At 37.6% G+C, this 18120-nt stretch overlaps 1 protein-coding gene across 1 annotated transcript in view; it reads left to right on the forward strand.

The window, feature by feature from the left end:
- The first annotated feature begins 270 nt into the window (after positions 1 to 270).
- CEP295 (centrosomal protein 295) overlaps positions 271 to 18120 on the forward strand; it is a 42095-nt gene continuing 24245 nt past the window's right edge. The window contains exons 1-11 of the mRNA XM_062514283.1: positions 271 to 399; positions 1131 to 1331; positions 3105 to 3229; positions 3962 to 4055; positions 8841 to 8954; positions 9839 to 9979; positions 11084 to 11267; positions 13080 to 13271; positions 14175 to 14399; positions 15649 to 15755; positions 17256 to 17465. Of these exons, the coding sequence (XP_062370267.1) occupies positions 292 to 399; positions 1131 to 1331; positions 3105 to 3229; positions 3962 to 4055; positions 8841 to 8954; positions 9839 to 9979; positions 11084 to 11267; positions 13080 to 13271; positions 14175 to 14399; positions 15649 to 15755; positions 17256 to 17465 (1701 nt within the window). The 5' untranslated portion in view covers positions 271 to 291. The remainder of the gene's footprint in view (positions 400 to 1130; positions 1332 to 3104; positions 3230 to 3961; positions 4056 to 8840; positions 8955 to 9838; positions 9980 to 11083; positions 11268 to 13079; positions 13272 to 14174; positions 14400 to 15648; positions 15756 to 17255; positions 17466 to 18120) is intronic.

Below are 18120 nucleotides of genomic sequence, written 5' to 3' on the forward strand. Positions count from 1 at the left end.
GTGTTTGGTACTAAGCTCAAGATAGTTCAAAAGCATTATCTTTTGTGACTGTCAGAAAGACAGAGCCAATGCTGTTCATTGCAGTTAAGAGTTATTAAGGTTGGAAAAGACTTCTGAGATACAGACTCGAACAGTTGTAGCTCTCACACACAGATACCATGACAGACTTGACAACATTGTGGCAGAAACATTATCCTGTTTTTATCACTGTTTTGCCAGTGTCATGTATGCTTAATTTCTCTTTTTCTTTGCATTGTTCTCATAGAAGTTGATTATTCAGCGTATCCGAAGATGAAGAGGAAACTTGCTACAGCTGGCACACTGCGGCTTAGTCCTAATGAAGAAGCCATGTTTCTGAAAGAAGAATATGAAAGAAGAAGAAAACTAAGGCTACAACAGGTAAGCCTGTATTTTTCCATGCGTTGTATTTAATTTGATGGTGTAACAAATAATTTAAGAAAAGTAACTGAAAAGATTGTTTCCTGTAAGCTAAATTTCAAGGTAATAGTATTGTAGAATGGTGAAACTTTTTATGTTGGAAAAGACTCTTGGGGTTATCATGTCCAACTGTTAATCCAGCACTGCCAAGTCCACCACTGAACTATGTCCCTAAGTACCACATCTGCGTGTCTTTGGAATTTTTCAAGGGGTAGTGACTCAACCACTTCCTTGGGCAGCTTGTTCCAGTGCTTGACAACCTTTTCAGTTTAAAAAAAAAAAAGCCTAAAATACAAAGTGGAAAATAATAAACTATGTTTACTAAGCTTTCGGTATAGTTGTTGATTTTTTTTTTTTTAAACTGTGTTGAATTGTAATAGGAGCCTTTCATAAATTACTGTGTTGTATTTTTGGAGGGAAGAATATTCCAAGCAGTTTTTGCAGTTTGTCACTTTTATGACATTTTTTGCACTTCAACTAAAGTGTTTAATTAAGTTTAAATTTATTATTTTATATATTATTTTTAGAGAAAGGTAACAGCAACTTGAAAGTATTTTCTGGACAGACTGTGGATGGAATAGTAGATGAGATGGAAAGGTGGAAGGAGGATAGACTATGTTGTGGAAAGTCTTGCTGCAAAAAGTATTGTGCTGTTCTTCAATTGCTGACAAACATAAATGCTATTTCTGCAGGTCAGAGAGCAGCAGAAGTATATCTCGTACCAGATAAGGCAGAAGGTAAAGCAGAAGAGAGAAGAACAACTGCATCAGTTAGAGGAGGCACTAAGAGCTGAATGGCAGAAGGCACAGGATGAGAAAATGAAAGCCCTGGAAGAACTGTATCTCTCAAGCTTAAGAGCAATTGGGGAGGGTCACCGACAGGCCAAGGAGAATGTAAGTGAGCTTAATATTATTGTGTCATGGTTTCACCCCAGCCAGCAGCCAAGTAGCAGGCAGCTGCTTCACCAGTGGGACCAGAGAGAGAATCAGAAGAGTAAAAGCCAGAAAACTCATGGGTTGAGATATAGACAGTTTAATAGGGAAAGCAAAAGCCACACACAGAGCAAAGGAAAACAAGGAATTAAATCACTTCTTCCCATGAACAGGCAGGTGTTCAGCCATCTCCAGGACAGCAGGGACCCATCTGTTACTTGGAGAAGACAAACACCATTACTCCAAACATTGCCCCCTTCTTCCTTATTTTCCCTTCTTTATGTACTGAGCATGATACCATGTGGTCTGGAGTATCTCTCTGGGTAGTTGGGGTTGCCTGTTCTGGCTGTCTCCTCCCACCCACTCCTAACTTCACCGGTATGGCAGCACAAAAAGCAGAAAAGGCCTTGGGTCTATGTGCACCCTGCTCAGCAATAACAAAAATATTTCTGTGTTATCAACCCTATGTTCAGCACAAATCAAAAGCACAGCCTTATTTGTATCAGCCACTGTGAAGAACATAATTTCTGTCCCAGCCAATACCAGCATATATTGTCAGACACAATTTTGATGTTTTAGAAATACCAAAATTGCTGTTTGGTTGGTTTTTCCTTTGACATTCCTGATTTTGAAGTCCTGTTACCTAAAAAGACAACTTTTTAAGAATGGAAACTTTTTAGAAAAGGTTATGTACTTTTTTGCAGGTGTCTTTCCGTAAGATAGTCTATGGACCTATTGTCCATAGACTTTTGCTGGGCAGACTTTAAAGTTACTTTGTTTGTATTAGCTTGTTGTATGATCATGTACTTTTGTACCTGACTAAATTGTATATAATGATTCAGTATCTCAATTATGCCAGTAATACAGTAATTTTTTTCTCTACCATGGATCTTTTCTATGGTTAAGAAAATACACTTAACATTTTTGTCCCCTTCAGTGCTCCAGTAACATGGAAAGCCTTGGTAAAGGCTTCAGAGGTCTTTTCCTGGACTGCAAACAGGTGTCACTTTTTAATTCTGCACCTATAAACTGGTTTCACTTTCTTTAAAATCCTGTAACTTATGTAGTCTCTGCTTGAGAGATCATTGAGATTGCTGAGTAGAATTTTTCTATAGGTTTGACTCTGAATCAGGTTTGTAGAAATCAGCCAGAGATTTTTTACATGGATTTCACAGCTTACTTCCTGAATTAGTCAGGATCTTGAAACCCAAGTAAAATAGCATTATGCTTTTCCTTATATCAGTGTCTTTGAATCAAATTCTTTATAAAGTCCTTTCCAATCCTAGGATGGGTGAGTTAGTGAAAAACTGTGGAACCAGTGTTAGAGGAACAGAGAAGTAATAATAAATGTTTCTGTTGATGACTGAAGGGTAGTAACATGCTTCTTCTACACAGTTTAATCTGCATTTACTACAGGGTGTTTAAATAACTAAATTTAAATTAACAGGGTTTTTAATTATCTTTTTCATCAAACTGATGCAGAAGAAGCTAAGATTTCTACATCAATATTTGGTTGTCTGAGGGATGTGGCAGGTTTGCTGCTGTTGGTGGAGAAGAAAATAAAGGTGGCATAGAAGGGAAAGTTATTAGAGTATTTTTTACCCTAATACAGTAGAAGGTAGTTTTGAGCTTGTGCTTCTTACCAGCAGTTTGTAATTTGGAATGTCGTACTGATAGTATGAGATAAAATGAGTAAAATTCTGTATTAAGTGATTGCAATATTTCAATGTTAAGGAACCTGACTTAGAAGCTCTGGCAAAGCAAGCAGAGGAAAGGAAACAAAAAGCAGAGACGAGACATAGAAAAGCTCTGATAGAGCAGAAACACCAGAAAGAAAAAATACTTCGTGAGCAAGCCAGGTATGCAATAGTTATTTTGTTTTATTAAGAATAAACTTGCTTGGGATTTTTTCAATCTTGAAATTTTATGGGTAAGAGAATTAATGCTCATGGACAAAGCTGTGGATTTTGATAAAAACTGTAGCTTTAAAACTAAAACAAGAATGTCAGATGTTCAAGCTGGCCTTATAGACTCTCCAGGAATTCAGTGACATATGAAATGAAATGCTGTCAGGCCACTTTCTGATGGAGAGTTAACTACCTGGAAAAAGGGCCTAGTGCATTTGTTATGGTCTTCCTTCTTGGGGTTTTTTATGTTAAGCAGATTGGACTGAACTTGAGCTGGCATGGAAAATGGTCTGTGTCCTCTTGGGCATAGTTGTGCTTGAGTAGAGCTAAGACCTGTAAATTAAATAGTTAAGTATGTCTACGCTCAAGCAATTAAAGTATGTTGAAATGCACAATGCTTTCTGGAAACTTAGGTCAAAAGCAGAGATTTTGCATTGCTTTTGGAATACTTGTATATATTAATGTTTTTGCATAACTTGAAGAAGGTAATTTTTAATGCTGCCTTCCAGCCTAAGTTCTGTTGTCTTTTTGATATATTTCCCCATCCCTATGGCCTGAGATTCAGTGCAGGTACTTAGGAATCTGATTTTATGTTTACCTTTTATTTTGCACAGTTCTGCAACTGTTGCTTGCATAATTTTCCGTCTCTCTTCTCTTCTGTGGTTTTTGTTTCTGTCTCCCAAGACGAACAGATGCACGTAAATGTGCTCTGGAAGTGGAAAGACAAAGAGCAGCCAAAGTTGCAAGCCTGCCACCTCCTCCACCACGTCCTTTTGAGGTATGTATCAGTGATATAACAGTGGTCACAATTTCAGGAGTACCATACATATTTATTAGTCTCACTCTTTGCAACAGGGCATCCAGAGTTGTCATTTGCATACTATAAGGAGAGTGGTTCAGCAAAAACTATGAGAATTAATTAATTATATATTAGCAGATTTCTTGCTACTAAGCTTGGGTACTTTACTGATCTCTTGTTATATGTGAATTTTGTCTTGTAATCGGACTCTTATTTTTGTAGTTAATATGTCTTTTTAAACTTCCATTATATCTCATTTTCATTTAGTAGCCCAAGTGGTATGAGACTTTACAATGTACATTACATGCCTCCTCAGCCTTCTGTTTCATTGATGCAGTTGATAGCATTTTGTTTAGTTCTGTAATAACGACAATTCTGTCTTTTTAGCTGCGGGGTGGCTTTGTTGGGGTGTTTTTCTCCTTTCAATTTCTTTTTCTTGTAGGGAGTACTAAATAAAAGGGAAGCTCTTTAATTTTGGTTGGAAACCATCACACAAGTCTGTTGGGGAGGCTGCAGCCTTTTGAGCTGTGGCTTTGTAGCCCATTCATGCTGCTTTGATTTCATAGAGCTGGTGCATATGTGTAGAATTTCCTGTAGGATTGCAGATCTGAACTGCCGAAAGAACATTACATGCATTGTTACTTTGGAGTTAACTGATAGAACTTCATGAATGCGGAGTTTAAGTTGCCTCATGTGCTGTTGTGCCCTTTTAGACCTTTGAGTTCAGGGATGTTCAAACTACTGATAATAAAAGAAAGGGTTGAGGTATACTAGCCCCTCTCAGAGCCAGTGAAACTTTCAAAAATTTTCCCAGTTACATCCCAGCATGTTATGTACAGGTTAGAGTGCAGGATGATAGCGGTTTGGTGTGGTATCTGTAAAAACTGAGTAAGGTTTGACCCTCACAGTTTTAAGAATGTTTAGAAGGAGTACTCAAGGCCTTTCTTTAGTACACGTTTCTCTCTAGATCTTCTCATTGGCTGCCCAAGGGTTTTCATGTTGTGTAAGCTGGATATGAGTGAAGATTAAAACAAGTGTTGTAAATTGTGAAGTTTGGGGTTATTTCTGATAAGTATATGCAGTATTGAAATTTAGTACATCTGGAATAAGGTCCTGTCTGGTAGAGTTCAGGTAAATTCACACATCCTTTCATGCTGATGTTTCCATCTATGTTGTGCCACAGGGTGTGTTCCTGGTGTGTCTGGTGTAGAGGAGATGAAGTCTGTATCAGTCCAAACTTTGACTTTATTTCCTGGGCTTCAGGTGCTTCTGTTGCTCAGTTTGGCATTGTTGGGAAAGCATGAGATGCTGTGGCTTTGCTTTGTAGTAACTTTTGCAGTTTAGAATGTGTCTTATGTCACATTTTATTTAACCCTTTCCCATCCATAGATAATCACTGCAGTTAACCTCCATAACAACTAAAATGACACAGTACTTAATATGTAATACCTTTATTTAATACTTTTAATCTAGCAACATCAATAATGCAACTTCCTTTCCATTTTATAAATGCAAAATTTTCTCTTCATTCTTTAGTCTTTTGTCGTCAGGGGAAGCAAGAAGGCTTCGTTTCCATGTTTCTCCAGGTTTTGGTGAAACCAGAATTGCATATAAAATTGTGTTGGATGATATGTCTGGGTCAGTGCTCTATTTAAGTATAGTTCCTTTCCAAAAAATAAATTAATTAAGTTCTTTGCTCGTCTTTTCAACAAATGTAGTTTCTAACTGGTTACAGCAGAGTTTGCAAACATCTGGATTTTCTACAGTATGTGGGTTTTGTTTCTGTTATGAAGTTCATGTTGTGATAATGGCAGATTGAATCAGTAATATTGCAGACATGTTGCGTTTTTGTTGAGGAAAGAGATTGCTCTGTTTCAGTATAGCACAGCGTGTCAATTTGTTCCATTTAAACACTGGATGACTTTAAGCCTTTTTTTCTAGTTTTCATATCTGTATAGATTTTAATCCTTTTGTTGTAGACCTATGGCTGGGAGGGCACAGGGCTAAGAATAAAGTTATTTTCTTCAAAGAGTTCTTGGGTGCCATGTACTTCATGGGGGAAAATGTAAAGTAATTGAAAGAGTAAGAGATTTTTGTTCCTGTTTCTGCTTCAAGAGAGAGAGAAAAAAAGATGCTGACTGTCAGTTGGGGAAAGGTAAATGTAGTGCTTTGTCTTGCAAATGTGCTACTCAAAAGGCACTGAATTTAAATTGTTTAAGTCCTGTGAATTACAGCAAATTACAGGGTCATCTGAATAAGTCTGCTTGTTTTTTTTTTTTGAATCAGTTTGCATAAGGAGCTTATTAAATACAACTATAATCATAATCTGGTACTCTGTTGCAGTAACAATTGACTGTAATTTTGACTGTAATTTCATAAAAAGGAGCTAGGGCACTGTTGTTCATGGCATGTTTACTTAGAATATAAGAAATGTTCCCTAAAGATACTCCTATTATTGTTATTTTACCCAGTTAGAAAAGAAGTATTTTTACTCTAATGTTATAACCCATTTTGGTTCTCAGAATTATGGATTTTAGGAGTTGAGACCATATTTAGTTAGACCAAATGAAAAGTTATTTAATGGAACTTAATCTGTAAACACCATTTTATTGAAAAGTCTTGCAGAGTTCTTGTAAACTTACTTTTTCTTACATGATCTTCTAGATTTTTATGGAATGAAAATAAAACCTAAGAAGTGTTACTATACTCTGCTTGAGTATTCGTAGCATTTGTAGAATTGGGATCATGGGGTTTTTTTTAGGATTTTTTTCCTGTTTCATGATACTTTGCTGCTCTGGTTTTGCCAGCTTAGTATAGAATTTCTTGCTTTTTGAAGGAATAAAAATAAAAAGGAAGGAGGAGTTACAAAACCATGATGTAGGTATTTTTTTCAGCCTAAATTGCTTTTGACATTAATTGGAAAATTGCAGGCTCCAACATAATTCTCACATCTGCAGCTTTTGAATAAAATTCTGGAGGTTTGATTGATTACATATAATTAATATTTATTTGTTATTGGTATTTAATTTTTTTAATAATTCTGAAGAGGTGTTTAATTGTATATTCTGAAAGCAACCCAGTACAGGGCAGGCACTGGTAATCTGGCTAATGAGGTTTAGGCCTGGGATTTGTCTGTCTTCATAGTTATGATCAGTATTAGTAAGTGTTTTGGTTAATGTTGATCTGTTACAATTACTATGATTTTCATTGATTAAGGAATTTAGCAGTTTGGTTTTTACCTGCTAGAATATCATGCAATAATATTGTTTAAGGATCATAAAGTAAGTTACTGATGTTTTATTGGTAAGGCCAAAAGTAGTTTAACTGGGTTTGGGTCCCTTATGACAAGAAAGACATTGAGGGGCTGGAGTTCGTCCGTAGAAGGGCAACGTGTCTGGAGCACAAGTCTGATGAGGAGTGGCTGAGGAATCTGTGGGTGTTTCTTCTGGAGAAAAGGAGGCTGGGGGGAGCCTTATCACTTTCTACAATTGCCTGAAAGGAGACTGTAATCAGGTGAGGGTTGGTCTCTTCACCCAGGTAACAAGTGATGGGACAAGGGGAAATAGCCTCAAGTTACACCAAGGAAAGTTTAGACTGGATATTAGGAAAAAATTCTTCACTGGCTTGTCAAGCACTGGAAAGGGCTGCTTGGGGAAGTGGTGGAGTTAGTATTCCTGGAGGTTTCTAAAAGATGTGAGTTGTGGCACTCAGGAACCTGGTTTGGTGGTGGACATGCCAGTGCTGAGTTAATGGCTGGACTTGATGAAGGTTTTTTCCAATATAAATGATTCTATGATTCTTTGATTTTCATTTAAGGACTTTACTTTCTACAGTCTTCATAAAATAGTGACAGTCAATACTGAAATTTTGTATGCCTCTTCTTATGCAGAGATAAGTTTAAGATATTCCTGAGATTTAATGCTGCTCTTTTTGTGTGTGCATTTCTTTATGGTCGTGTTGGTTTTAGACCATTCAAGCTATGAATCTTTTTTATTTAGTTCGTGGGGATAAGAACACCTTTTTAGGCGAAAAAAGGGAAGGGAAGCTGAAAGAAATTTAATGAAGGAGATGTTAAGTACAAAGACGGGTCCTACAGGATATCGAGTTACCTAACCTCCCTATTTTGCTACAGAAAACATGAGGCTAAGCCAAAGAAGAGGGAGAGTCTGATGGCATGTTGTTCAAACTTCCAGAAAAGAGTTAGTGTTAGTTAGGAATGTGTTAGTGTACCCAAAATGAAAAAACCACAGCAAGTGAGTATTGTATGAATAGACACTTTTCAGTGAAGTTACAGAAAATGCTCTTTTCTCTGGTCAGCTAATGAATTGGATGTAGTGGCTCTGAGTTTCCTGAAGCAAGTCTGTACTTGACAAGTGTTGCTTTGCTGTTGGGTATAATTATATTGTGGATCTGTGGTTGCCCTGCTCTGAGGTGAATGTGACATTTGTTGTAAGTGGGATTTGTGTTAATGCATTAAACTCAAGTGCTTTCAAATTACTGCTTTTGAAACATGACACTGATGAGCATCAATTTCTGTGCAGGGCTTTCCCTAAGACTGTTAGACGGTATCAGTTATTAAAGCACTCTAGATTTGCCTTTTGCTAATGTGGTTTATCAATTATTACATGTATGTAAGATTTTAAACAGTATTTTCAGGACAGAATTTGGTGGGGTGGGTTTCTTTTAATAATTCTGTTTAGTTGCTTTGATGGAGATACTGTGACACGGTGGAGACTACAGCTGTAATTGTACCTTTCTTCCTAGAGTTTTGAAGTGAAAAAGATCATTGCAATGAAGCCCAGTGGTGCTGGTAACTTTTCTGTTACACGTTACCATATTGCTGAAGCTTTGGTGGACCGAGAAGTGGATGTTGAGCAGGTGATTAAGTGTTTGTGCTACAGTCTTACAATATATGTTTCTTTACATTGCAGATGTTGTCTGGATATCAGCTCTTGGATTTTCTAGAATGTGTTTAAAAATATGAACTTGTATAAGGCAGTTGTTACACCACTTACTAGAAAGAATCTCAGATGGGCAGGCTTCTAAAGCCTGTTAGGTGCTCAGTCACTTAGGGGGTCACACCTGGCAGTCCCTTGTGAACAGGCTTTCATTAGAAGGTGAGATCACAAGGCTTGCATAATGTTCAGGCACCCAAACTGGAAGACTTGTGGCTTATGCTGAATTGATAGCTGCAGTTGTCTTGCTTTTCTTTCTTCCCCTCTTTTTAGCAACGTAGTGCCAGACTTGCCTTGTATTCGCGTTATTTGTTTGGAATGACTTTTTCTTTTCCTAAGTATATTTTTATTTTTTTCTAGTAAGATTTTTCTTTGAAAGTTGTAGATTGTTTCTGGTTTCCCAAATGATATTGAAGATATTTGAGGGGGTCTTTTTCTTCCCCTTATTTAAAATAAAACCATGAGGATAGAAGTACTCTATCTGTAATGTTGACCATATCATTCATTTTACCATGTATTGTAGGAAAAACAACCACTCTGTGATAACAAATAAATCATATAAATGATTGTCCTTGGTACTGCTTGAAACTGGAACACTGTCCTTTAACAAAATGCGTAACTATGAATTTTTTTCCAAAGGTAAAAAATTATTTTGGTCCTGCTTGCAACATGAACATTCAAGGATGTTCATATGGCATTGTATATCTTTTTTAATGCTTTTGCTGAAGAATTATTCATTTATTTATTGTTACATATGCTTTAAACTATCAAAGAACTTTGTGGACTAAACTGTTGATTGACTGCCAGCCAGATGCTCATTTAGCTGCTGAAGAAGAAGGGAGACGTTTGGAGGAACTACACAGGGAGGCAGAGAGGGAGAGAAGGAAGCAGCTTGAAAAGGCGCATGTTAGAGGAAGTCATGCCTTGAAGAAGATCCAATTGGCCAAGGTAGGCAAAGGAGTTATGCCTGTATTTAATGTCAGAACATCCACTGCTAAGTAAGTTGTAGGTAGGTGATGAATAAAGTAATTACATTTACAGGAGGGAAATTGATGTAACTAAATAAAGTTTGCAGAATGTCTTGGAAAATAAAAAGGCAAAAATTGTTTGCTTGTTTTGGCATCCGGAAGGAGTGAGAATAACAGAATATCCTCTTAATTTTTGTTATCTGAATGTTTGACCAGCTACTAAACAATAGGTAATAGTCAAGCAAAGTTTTTTTAATAGGTAATGAATTCTGCTCTTCCACATTAGCTTTAGTTGGAGTTGGTGATTCTGTACTTCGGGGAAAAAATATTGGTAAGAAGGTAACAAGTTTTTTTTTATTTTTTGAAAACTTTTCAAAGTTTTTTTTAAAGACTGACATTCTGTTAGCATGCAAGTCTGGAGACGTTGAAATATTTCCTTTAAGAAATAAAATTTGAACCACTGAGAAAAGTCTTTGTAGTGAGATCTGCATTCAAAATTATTTTTTGTCTGATAGCTTCACAAGTGTTTGTGTTGGCTAGAAAAAGAAAAGTTTGCTTTTTATCAGCTGGGATATGATTGGCCCTGAATGAGTAACCAAACTAAAATAGGAATTTCTGGAAATATTACTAATGCTCCTGAAATTAAGAGAAAAAAAAAAACAACAAACTTTTTTTTTTTTCAAATAGCTCTCACATATATTCAGTGTGCCAAAGAGTATTTAGTTTACATCTTACAAAGTAGCAACTTCCAAATTATATGCTAGCAAAAGTAATTTGGCAAAAGAAGTACTCATTTACCTTATAAAACAGGAAGTTTAATTGTCTTGAGGAAAGTTGGCCTGCAGGTGTAGAGTCTGATCCTTTATTCAGCATCAGATCTTTGAGGTAGTATTGATGCCACCTGTGTCTAAAGGGCTGATGCAGCCTTCTCCTGAGGAAGCACTTTCTCCCTAGAATAAGATTAACTTTGAACATTAAGCAAACATCAAGGTAACCACATGGAAGCATTTAGTATCAGTCTTGGTATGTGGCTGTCTGAATGTGAACACTGAAGGTTTATGTTATTCCTTCTTTATTCTTGAAGGACAGGGAAAGACTCCTGGAAGAGCTGGAGCAAATGCATGCTCAGGATCGGATGCGCAGGAGACAGTTTGTCGCACAGATGCCACCTCAGCTTTCAGTGCCACCATACAAACGCACGGAAATAAAAGAAGAATGGCAGAGAGAACTGGAGTCTGCGTTTGAAGAAATGTACAGTGAAGACAGGAGTAAGTTCCTTGTTGGAGGTTGCTGAATCTGGTTCCTAGTAAAGGAGAGGCTGCTGCAGGTGCCTCTTGCCAGGTCCAGGCAGTAGCGAGGCTGTGTGTGTATTCATAGTTGGCACACAGACAAACAGCCTTCCAGGGTGCATCCTTACAGCTGCCTCTGCAGGCCAACTGGGAAAACACAGCACTCACATTAACTACAAACAGCACAACTGACCTCCTTCTGCTCTGGCTGATCAAGATGAAGGCCTTTAGTGGGATATAAGTCTGTAATATGGTATGGATCCCTCCAGCAGTTGGTCTTAGACACTAAGACACCAGTCTATCCAGGAGCTGTTCCCTTGTATCCCAGGTCTCTGCTGCACTACAGATCTTCTTCAGGTCTTGCACACCCAGTCTACCCAGTGATTCACGCTGGAGACTGGAGCCTTGGAGTTACCTCTCATACTCATGTATGCACTCAAATGCACATGTGCTCAAATATGTGCTATGGATCACTTGGTGAATAGCTTTAGACGCTCGCTCTTACCTGGCAGTTGATCCTTAGTCTTGATCCTTAGTCTTCCCATTTGCTGGCTGCTGGGCATGTGAACCCCAAGATCTGCTGCTCCACTCCAGTTGTTGCTGCACAGATCCAGCTGGGCATGTGAGCATATGCACAGACATGCATATGCTATGGATTCCTGTGGGAACTGACCTAATACTCAGTCTACTCAGTAGCTGACCCTGGATCCTGTTGTAGTCTTGGAGATGCACACGCATGCTGGCAGGTTTCTTAGGATCCCTTCCTCTCCTCTGTAGCTGGCTTGAATTCTTGGATCTCCTGATCCCTCCACTAGACAACTTTTAGGTCCCCTGGCCTCTGCAATACCCAGCCCAGTCTTACAGCTGCCTGATGTGTAACTCCTAAGCCTTTTACCATTCTTGCTGGCTAGTCTGGCTTGTGATTTGCTAGCCACTGCATGCTGATACTCATACCCACTTAAATGCATTCATTATGGCCTCTGCAGTTGGCAGTGCTCTAGACACAGGTACACCTGTGACTTCTGGTCCTCATTCCAGTTGCTGACCCTTACCTATCTGTGCACACATATGCATACAAAACTCAGCATTCCTCACATAGGAAAACAGTTACAACTGGAATTTTGTGAGAAGACAGAACAGACTGTCAGGCCCAGTGCATGGCGTGACTGTCTGATTTTATCTCACTATTTCTTCATGTTTCTTTCATAGTTGTTCTGCCCTGACTAACTTGATCCTTTCCTTTTCCTGCCTTGGGTTCCTCCCTAAGTATATGTAAGAGGCATAGAATTCCAAGGTGTTCTTCCCCTGTGTCCCACATCCCTTGTAGGCAGTAATCCCTTTAGTCAATAAGGTGATCATAGGAGAATTCCTGTTGTGCAGTCTTCTGGGATTTCACACCTGGACTGTGCAATCGCTCTCCTGTGGCAGCCTTGTGAACAGCCAGGTCAGGGTGTGTCTTTTCCCCAATGAAATTATTGGGGTCATGTGTAATTTTTCTTGTGAGCTGCTGGTGTAAAACTGAGCCTTTCATCACATCAACTTGTATTTTGAAAAACATAGTAATATTCTAGTGGAAACTGCTGTGGAGGTTCTGAATGAATAGATGGCTATTGGTCTAAATGGTTTTGAGCCTTGTGTTTTGGTGGGGAAAAAAGAAGTTGGATAAATCTGTTGTGAAATAACCTATTAATATTTTAATTTCCTGGGGTTTTGTGTGTGAGTGTAGTCTTGCAATGTTGTTTGATTTGTATTCCAAATGGTCATTTTATTTCGTTGTGCTCTTTTAATTAGATGTGAAAGGAGACCTGATTTTGCAGTTTGAGCCCCAACCTTTGCCAGCCCCTTCTGACAGAGCTCAAGATAATGATCTTGATATCTCTTTGGAGCATGAATCTGCTTGTGACACTCAACCTGAGCTTCCTGGTGATACTCAACAAGAATCAGAACATGTGATAGAAGAGGAGGTCCCTAGTAAGCCAGAAAGTAAAACTTCTAATCTTCATATTTAACTTAAAGTTTTTAATTTTACATTAGGAAAGATTAGTCTAGTATATCAAATAAATTTTAGCAATAAGTAAAATGCCTTAAATAGTAAAACTTCTTAATGTGTGTAAAATAACTCGGTATAATTTGGTTTATGGTTAGCGTACATGATAATACCCTAGTGATGATGAGTTTAAAAATGAAAATGTGACTTCTTTTTCTGATATGCTTCAGTTCATTCATATGCTGAGAATAATTTTCAGTTGTAAGAACTACACTTTTAGTAGCCATAATTATTGCTGTGTAATTAGTGTAAATTATGGACTGATGCTGATGTGTGAACTTAAATATTTTCCATTTTGAGGTATTTCAAAGTTGAAGCTTTATAGTTTGCTTATTGTGCATCCTTTATGTTCAGGTTTGTGATTGAGCTGCTGCATATTGTGAGTAGGCTGGAATGGATGCATGAGTGTGTCCTGTTTGCTTGTGGCATGTCCAGGGTCATGTGATATGAGCCAGAAGTGTCTCAGTGAACTTTGCTGCTTGGCCAAGCACTTCTGCATTCCTTGGGTGGCCCAGGCTGGTGTTTGGTCTGTGGTGCATTGTGTTGCCAGTGCTGATAGAAGGCACAGGGCAGGTGTGGGGATAGTACTGCATATTTCTGCTACAATTTGACTATAAAACACTGCATCCAGCTTAGTCCTTCTTTTATAGCTTGCAGAGGCAGATTACTGCTCCTCTCTTGCAGGTAAGAGAAAGTTTTGCCAAGATTTTAAAAATACACCTGAACTGTCAAACTGTGTAAGCAATAAAAAAAAAGAGAGGTTTTGTTTATGGTATGAAGATATTCATATATGAAGATATTCATTACGCAAGACTCTTAACAGTATATATTCTTTATAGGGCATGAAGAAGGAAAAACTTGCCAACCTCAACCAAAACTTGCCTTAAAGAAATTGTTGAACAAAATTAGAAGCCAAAAAGAGGAGTGGATATCAAAAAGTGAGAAAGAACGTCAAAGTGAATTTGGAACTATTGAATCAGGCACAATTGCTAGTGAAAAGAGACCATTATATGATTTAGAACTTAACAAAGAGCAGCAGAAAAATACAGTGTCTGAAGCCAAAGGTACACAGTACATACTTGCATCAAAGTTTGTTGTGTAGGAGCAAAAAAACTTGCACAGGGGGGCTGTGAGAGTGACTGTAACTAAACTGCTTAATGAGCTTTCAATGTTAAGTGCTTTGTCACGTTGAATGAAAGTACAGTTTCCTATCTGTGCCCACTGTAGAGTTGTTGAAACCTCAGATAGGAGAGGTTTTTGCTCTTATGTCTAACTTGTCCATTAAGATCTTGAACAGAACAGATGTCCGAAATAACTTTCTATCTTTCAAATCTCACTCCAGTTGTTGTCACACTTGGAGTTGCTGCACTTTAATAGGTGTTTGCTTCCAGAGATAGACTTATCAGTGCAGAAGTCAGCATTGAAGTGCTGTACCTGTTGAACTGGAAAAGCTGCTTTCTTTGGAGATTCACAACTATAAATGCCCAAGACAAGCATAAGTGGAGATTTTTTCCACTTTTAGGCACCATTCCAAGAAACATTTTTGCAAAATTAGAATTCATAGTGATTAGACATTGCAATTTGTTTGATAGCCAAATCATCTTGGGGTTACTTCCCATGTCTGTGCTTGGTGCCCTTGTGGTTAGGCTGATGCTGGATTGTTGATCTTGTACGTGGAGTGGGATTTCTGAAGTGATCAAATTGTGGCATGTGTTTTGATTGTTTGGTATTTTTGCTTTTGGATTATTTACTTTCACAGGGTTCTTGTTTTTTTTAAACAAGATAAAGTGATTTAGTTCCATCGTGTACATGGCTATGCCAACGTGATGCCTGGGGATTGGAGGGTGCAGCATGAGTGAAACCTTGCCTTGGGGGAAATGTGCTGCTATTTGAAGCTAACAGTACAGGATTGAGACTTGCTTTTTGTGCAATAGCCAAATGTTAGATTATTTGCCCAGTACTGCCAGTTTCAGACCCTTTTTGTTCCAAGAGGTTAATGTGTGGCTTTTCAGTCTTCAGGATGATCTTGCTCTTGAGCTCCCAAGTAATATTAGAAGTAATTTTCAGTCCCATTGAAGCTGGGACATTACTGTATATTCAAGAAAGACACACAATAAAGGGTTATTAAAGACTTAAATAATATAAAAAACTTATTTTCCAGCTTATGGAGACAGGCAGAGTAGTAGGATATAGATCTTTTCAAGACCAGCTTATGCATTTTGTTGAGAGGTTGGGAAACTGTAAAGCAAAATGTAAAGAAGATCCAAGGCTTGCTCTGACTGCAATTACAGCTAAATAACATGTACATTTTAGACCATATGAGCACGTTGGAAAATACAGTTGCAAATGAAAAGTCAGTTCTAATCCATCCTCCAGAACAAGCAGCTAATGTTAGAATAGAAGAGGAGAGACAGAAGCGGGTAAGTGTGTTTGTATTTATTCTTATCTCAGTTTGGTGTAAAAAAAAATAATTACAGAAGATTTAAAAATGCTTCAGATTATACAGCTGCTATAGGCACTCTTAACATTTAAACTTTTACTGTAACATTTTCTGTACTTCTCAAAAATTATGAAGCTGTAGCTGGAATTAAGAATAGAGTGGAAACCCCCAGTTTCTTCAACTCTAACAAGTGCTGTAGGCAGGGATAATTATGATTAAATGAGGATCCCAATTCTCCATTAATACCTTTTTTATAAAGGGAGGTTATAGTCAGCCATATACAACTCTGAAAACTTTATTAACCCTGTGTAATAATGTGAGAAAGTCTGTGGGGTTGTGTTTATAGTGACAGAAAAAGCATACAAACGTTGAGTTTTTGGGTTTTTTTCAGTTATCTAGGAAGGTTATTCAGGAAGCAAATGGAAAAAGTTTTTTGTGTCTCTGGGAATGCTATATTTATTAAGTTTAGAAAATAATAACTTTGTGCATTATTTCATTATATATTGTACCTATTGTGTTTCATTGTATTTTAATTTTTGTTGTATCCCTAGAGACCTGCCTGTTGTTATGTGGTGGTTTACAGATTAAAGGAAAAGTTGAAATTTGGCTCATACTGCAGCCTTCAGTTGTAGAATTTAAGTTCAGAAATTAAGGAAACAAAAATTTGACTAATAATAGTATTTAAAAAGAAAAAACAAGTCACAAATTCTTTATGTAAGTGTGGCTACTTTCTTTAACCTTCATTTCCTCCTACTTTGCACCTGGCCAGGTGTATGTAGCTCTGTGTCCACATTAACTGTTCTCAGGTTTAGCATTTTCTTGGGTTGTTTTTCCTGGCATCCCCATTCAGACTGTCATTAAAGGCTGTTGTCTACTTCATCTTTGCCAGTACTTCGAAATTTTTCCTTGCTTCCATTCTTAAAGCACATATGCTGTTGCTAGGTGTGGATCTAAGTGAATCGTAGCTGACAGGTACATGGAAAGAGAATAAAAATAAACAGACTACTTCAGAGATTTATAGACTGCTCTCAGAATGGTTATACATTAGCTATTTCAGAAGGTTTTGTAAAGCTTCAATTAACGTTTAGATGTGTTGAACTCTGATGAAAAACTGAGTAAAATGCAAAATAGATTTTTCAAGTAAATTCAAGAATAGGACTTCTTTTGCAGTCTTTGGAAAATGATAACGTATCTTGAATGGATTCTGATTTTATCCATTGTACTAATTTGAGAACAGATAATAATGCAATAGTAAATGGATTCAGGGATTGTTGGAAATACTGAGCCAGTAAAACAACGTTATTCCTGTAGACTTTGGAACTACTTTTAAAGGCCTGTTGCAATTTGGAAATACCTGTCACAATCAATAGAATTTCTTCTGTAATTTGGAACACAGGTTTGTGTGTGATGGTGTGTGTGAGCAGTCTGGTTTCCTTGTCATTCAGTTCTAGAGATTCCCCCTAATTTCTCTTTTTGATAGAATGAGGAAATAGAGAAACAGAAACAGGAGCAGCTGGCTTTGATTAAAAAAATTGAGGAAGAGAAGGCTCTTTTGGAGGCTGATTATCTGAAGATCCAAATGCAAACCTGTTTGGACCAGGCTAAGAAAAAGAAAGAGGAAGAGCAAGGTCAGCTGGTGCAAAACCACAGTCTCCCTTCCACAGATCAGCAGAACCAAATGGAACATGAGGTGAAGAATTACAGAAAATTGTGTGTAGGTTTTTATTTACTATTATAATAAAAATAAAGAATACTATTAGCCAATTTTAAACCATATCAAGTAAGAGAATTTTTATTTCTTTGGCTGTGGATTAGAAATGTGTATGTTTCAAAGCTTCCTTTTCTAGTGTACAAGCTTCTATTTCATATGGTATCACTGGACACGAAGGAGTAGCATAAGTCTGTATCGGGGAGGTTTAGGTTAGACACTATGAAAAAGATTTTTAACTAGAGCAGCTCCCAGAGAAGTGGTCACAGCACCAAGCTTCTCTGAGTTAGAGAAGTGTTTGGACAATGGTGTCAGGTCCATGCTGTGACTCTTGGGGATGGTCTTGTGCAGGACTAGAAACTGCACTTTGATGACCTTGTGGATTTCTTTCAACTCAGATATTCTGTGATTTTATGATTGTGACTCTTGCTGTTGTATTGTCTCTCTAGTCTGAGGGGCAGCACATCTGTTTATAATAACTGTTAGTAAATCTGATTGTGGTCACATAATGATTATGCATGTAGACATAACCTTTTTCAAGAAGGAAAAAAGAAACCATAGCGGAGAAAAAAAAGACACAAAAATCTGCCCCTGTTTATATCTCAAACAGCTGCTTAAAGAAGAGGAATTTATGGAG

The sequence above is a fragment of the Cinclus cinclus genome, chromosome 2 (assembly GCF_963662255.1).
Source record: "Cinclus cinclus chromosome 2, bCinCin1.1, whole genome shotgun sequence".
NCBI lineage: Eukaryota > Metazoa > Chordata > Aves > Passeriformes > Cinclidae > Cinclus > Cinclus cinclus.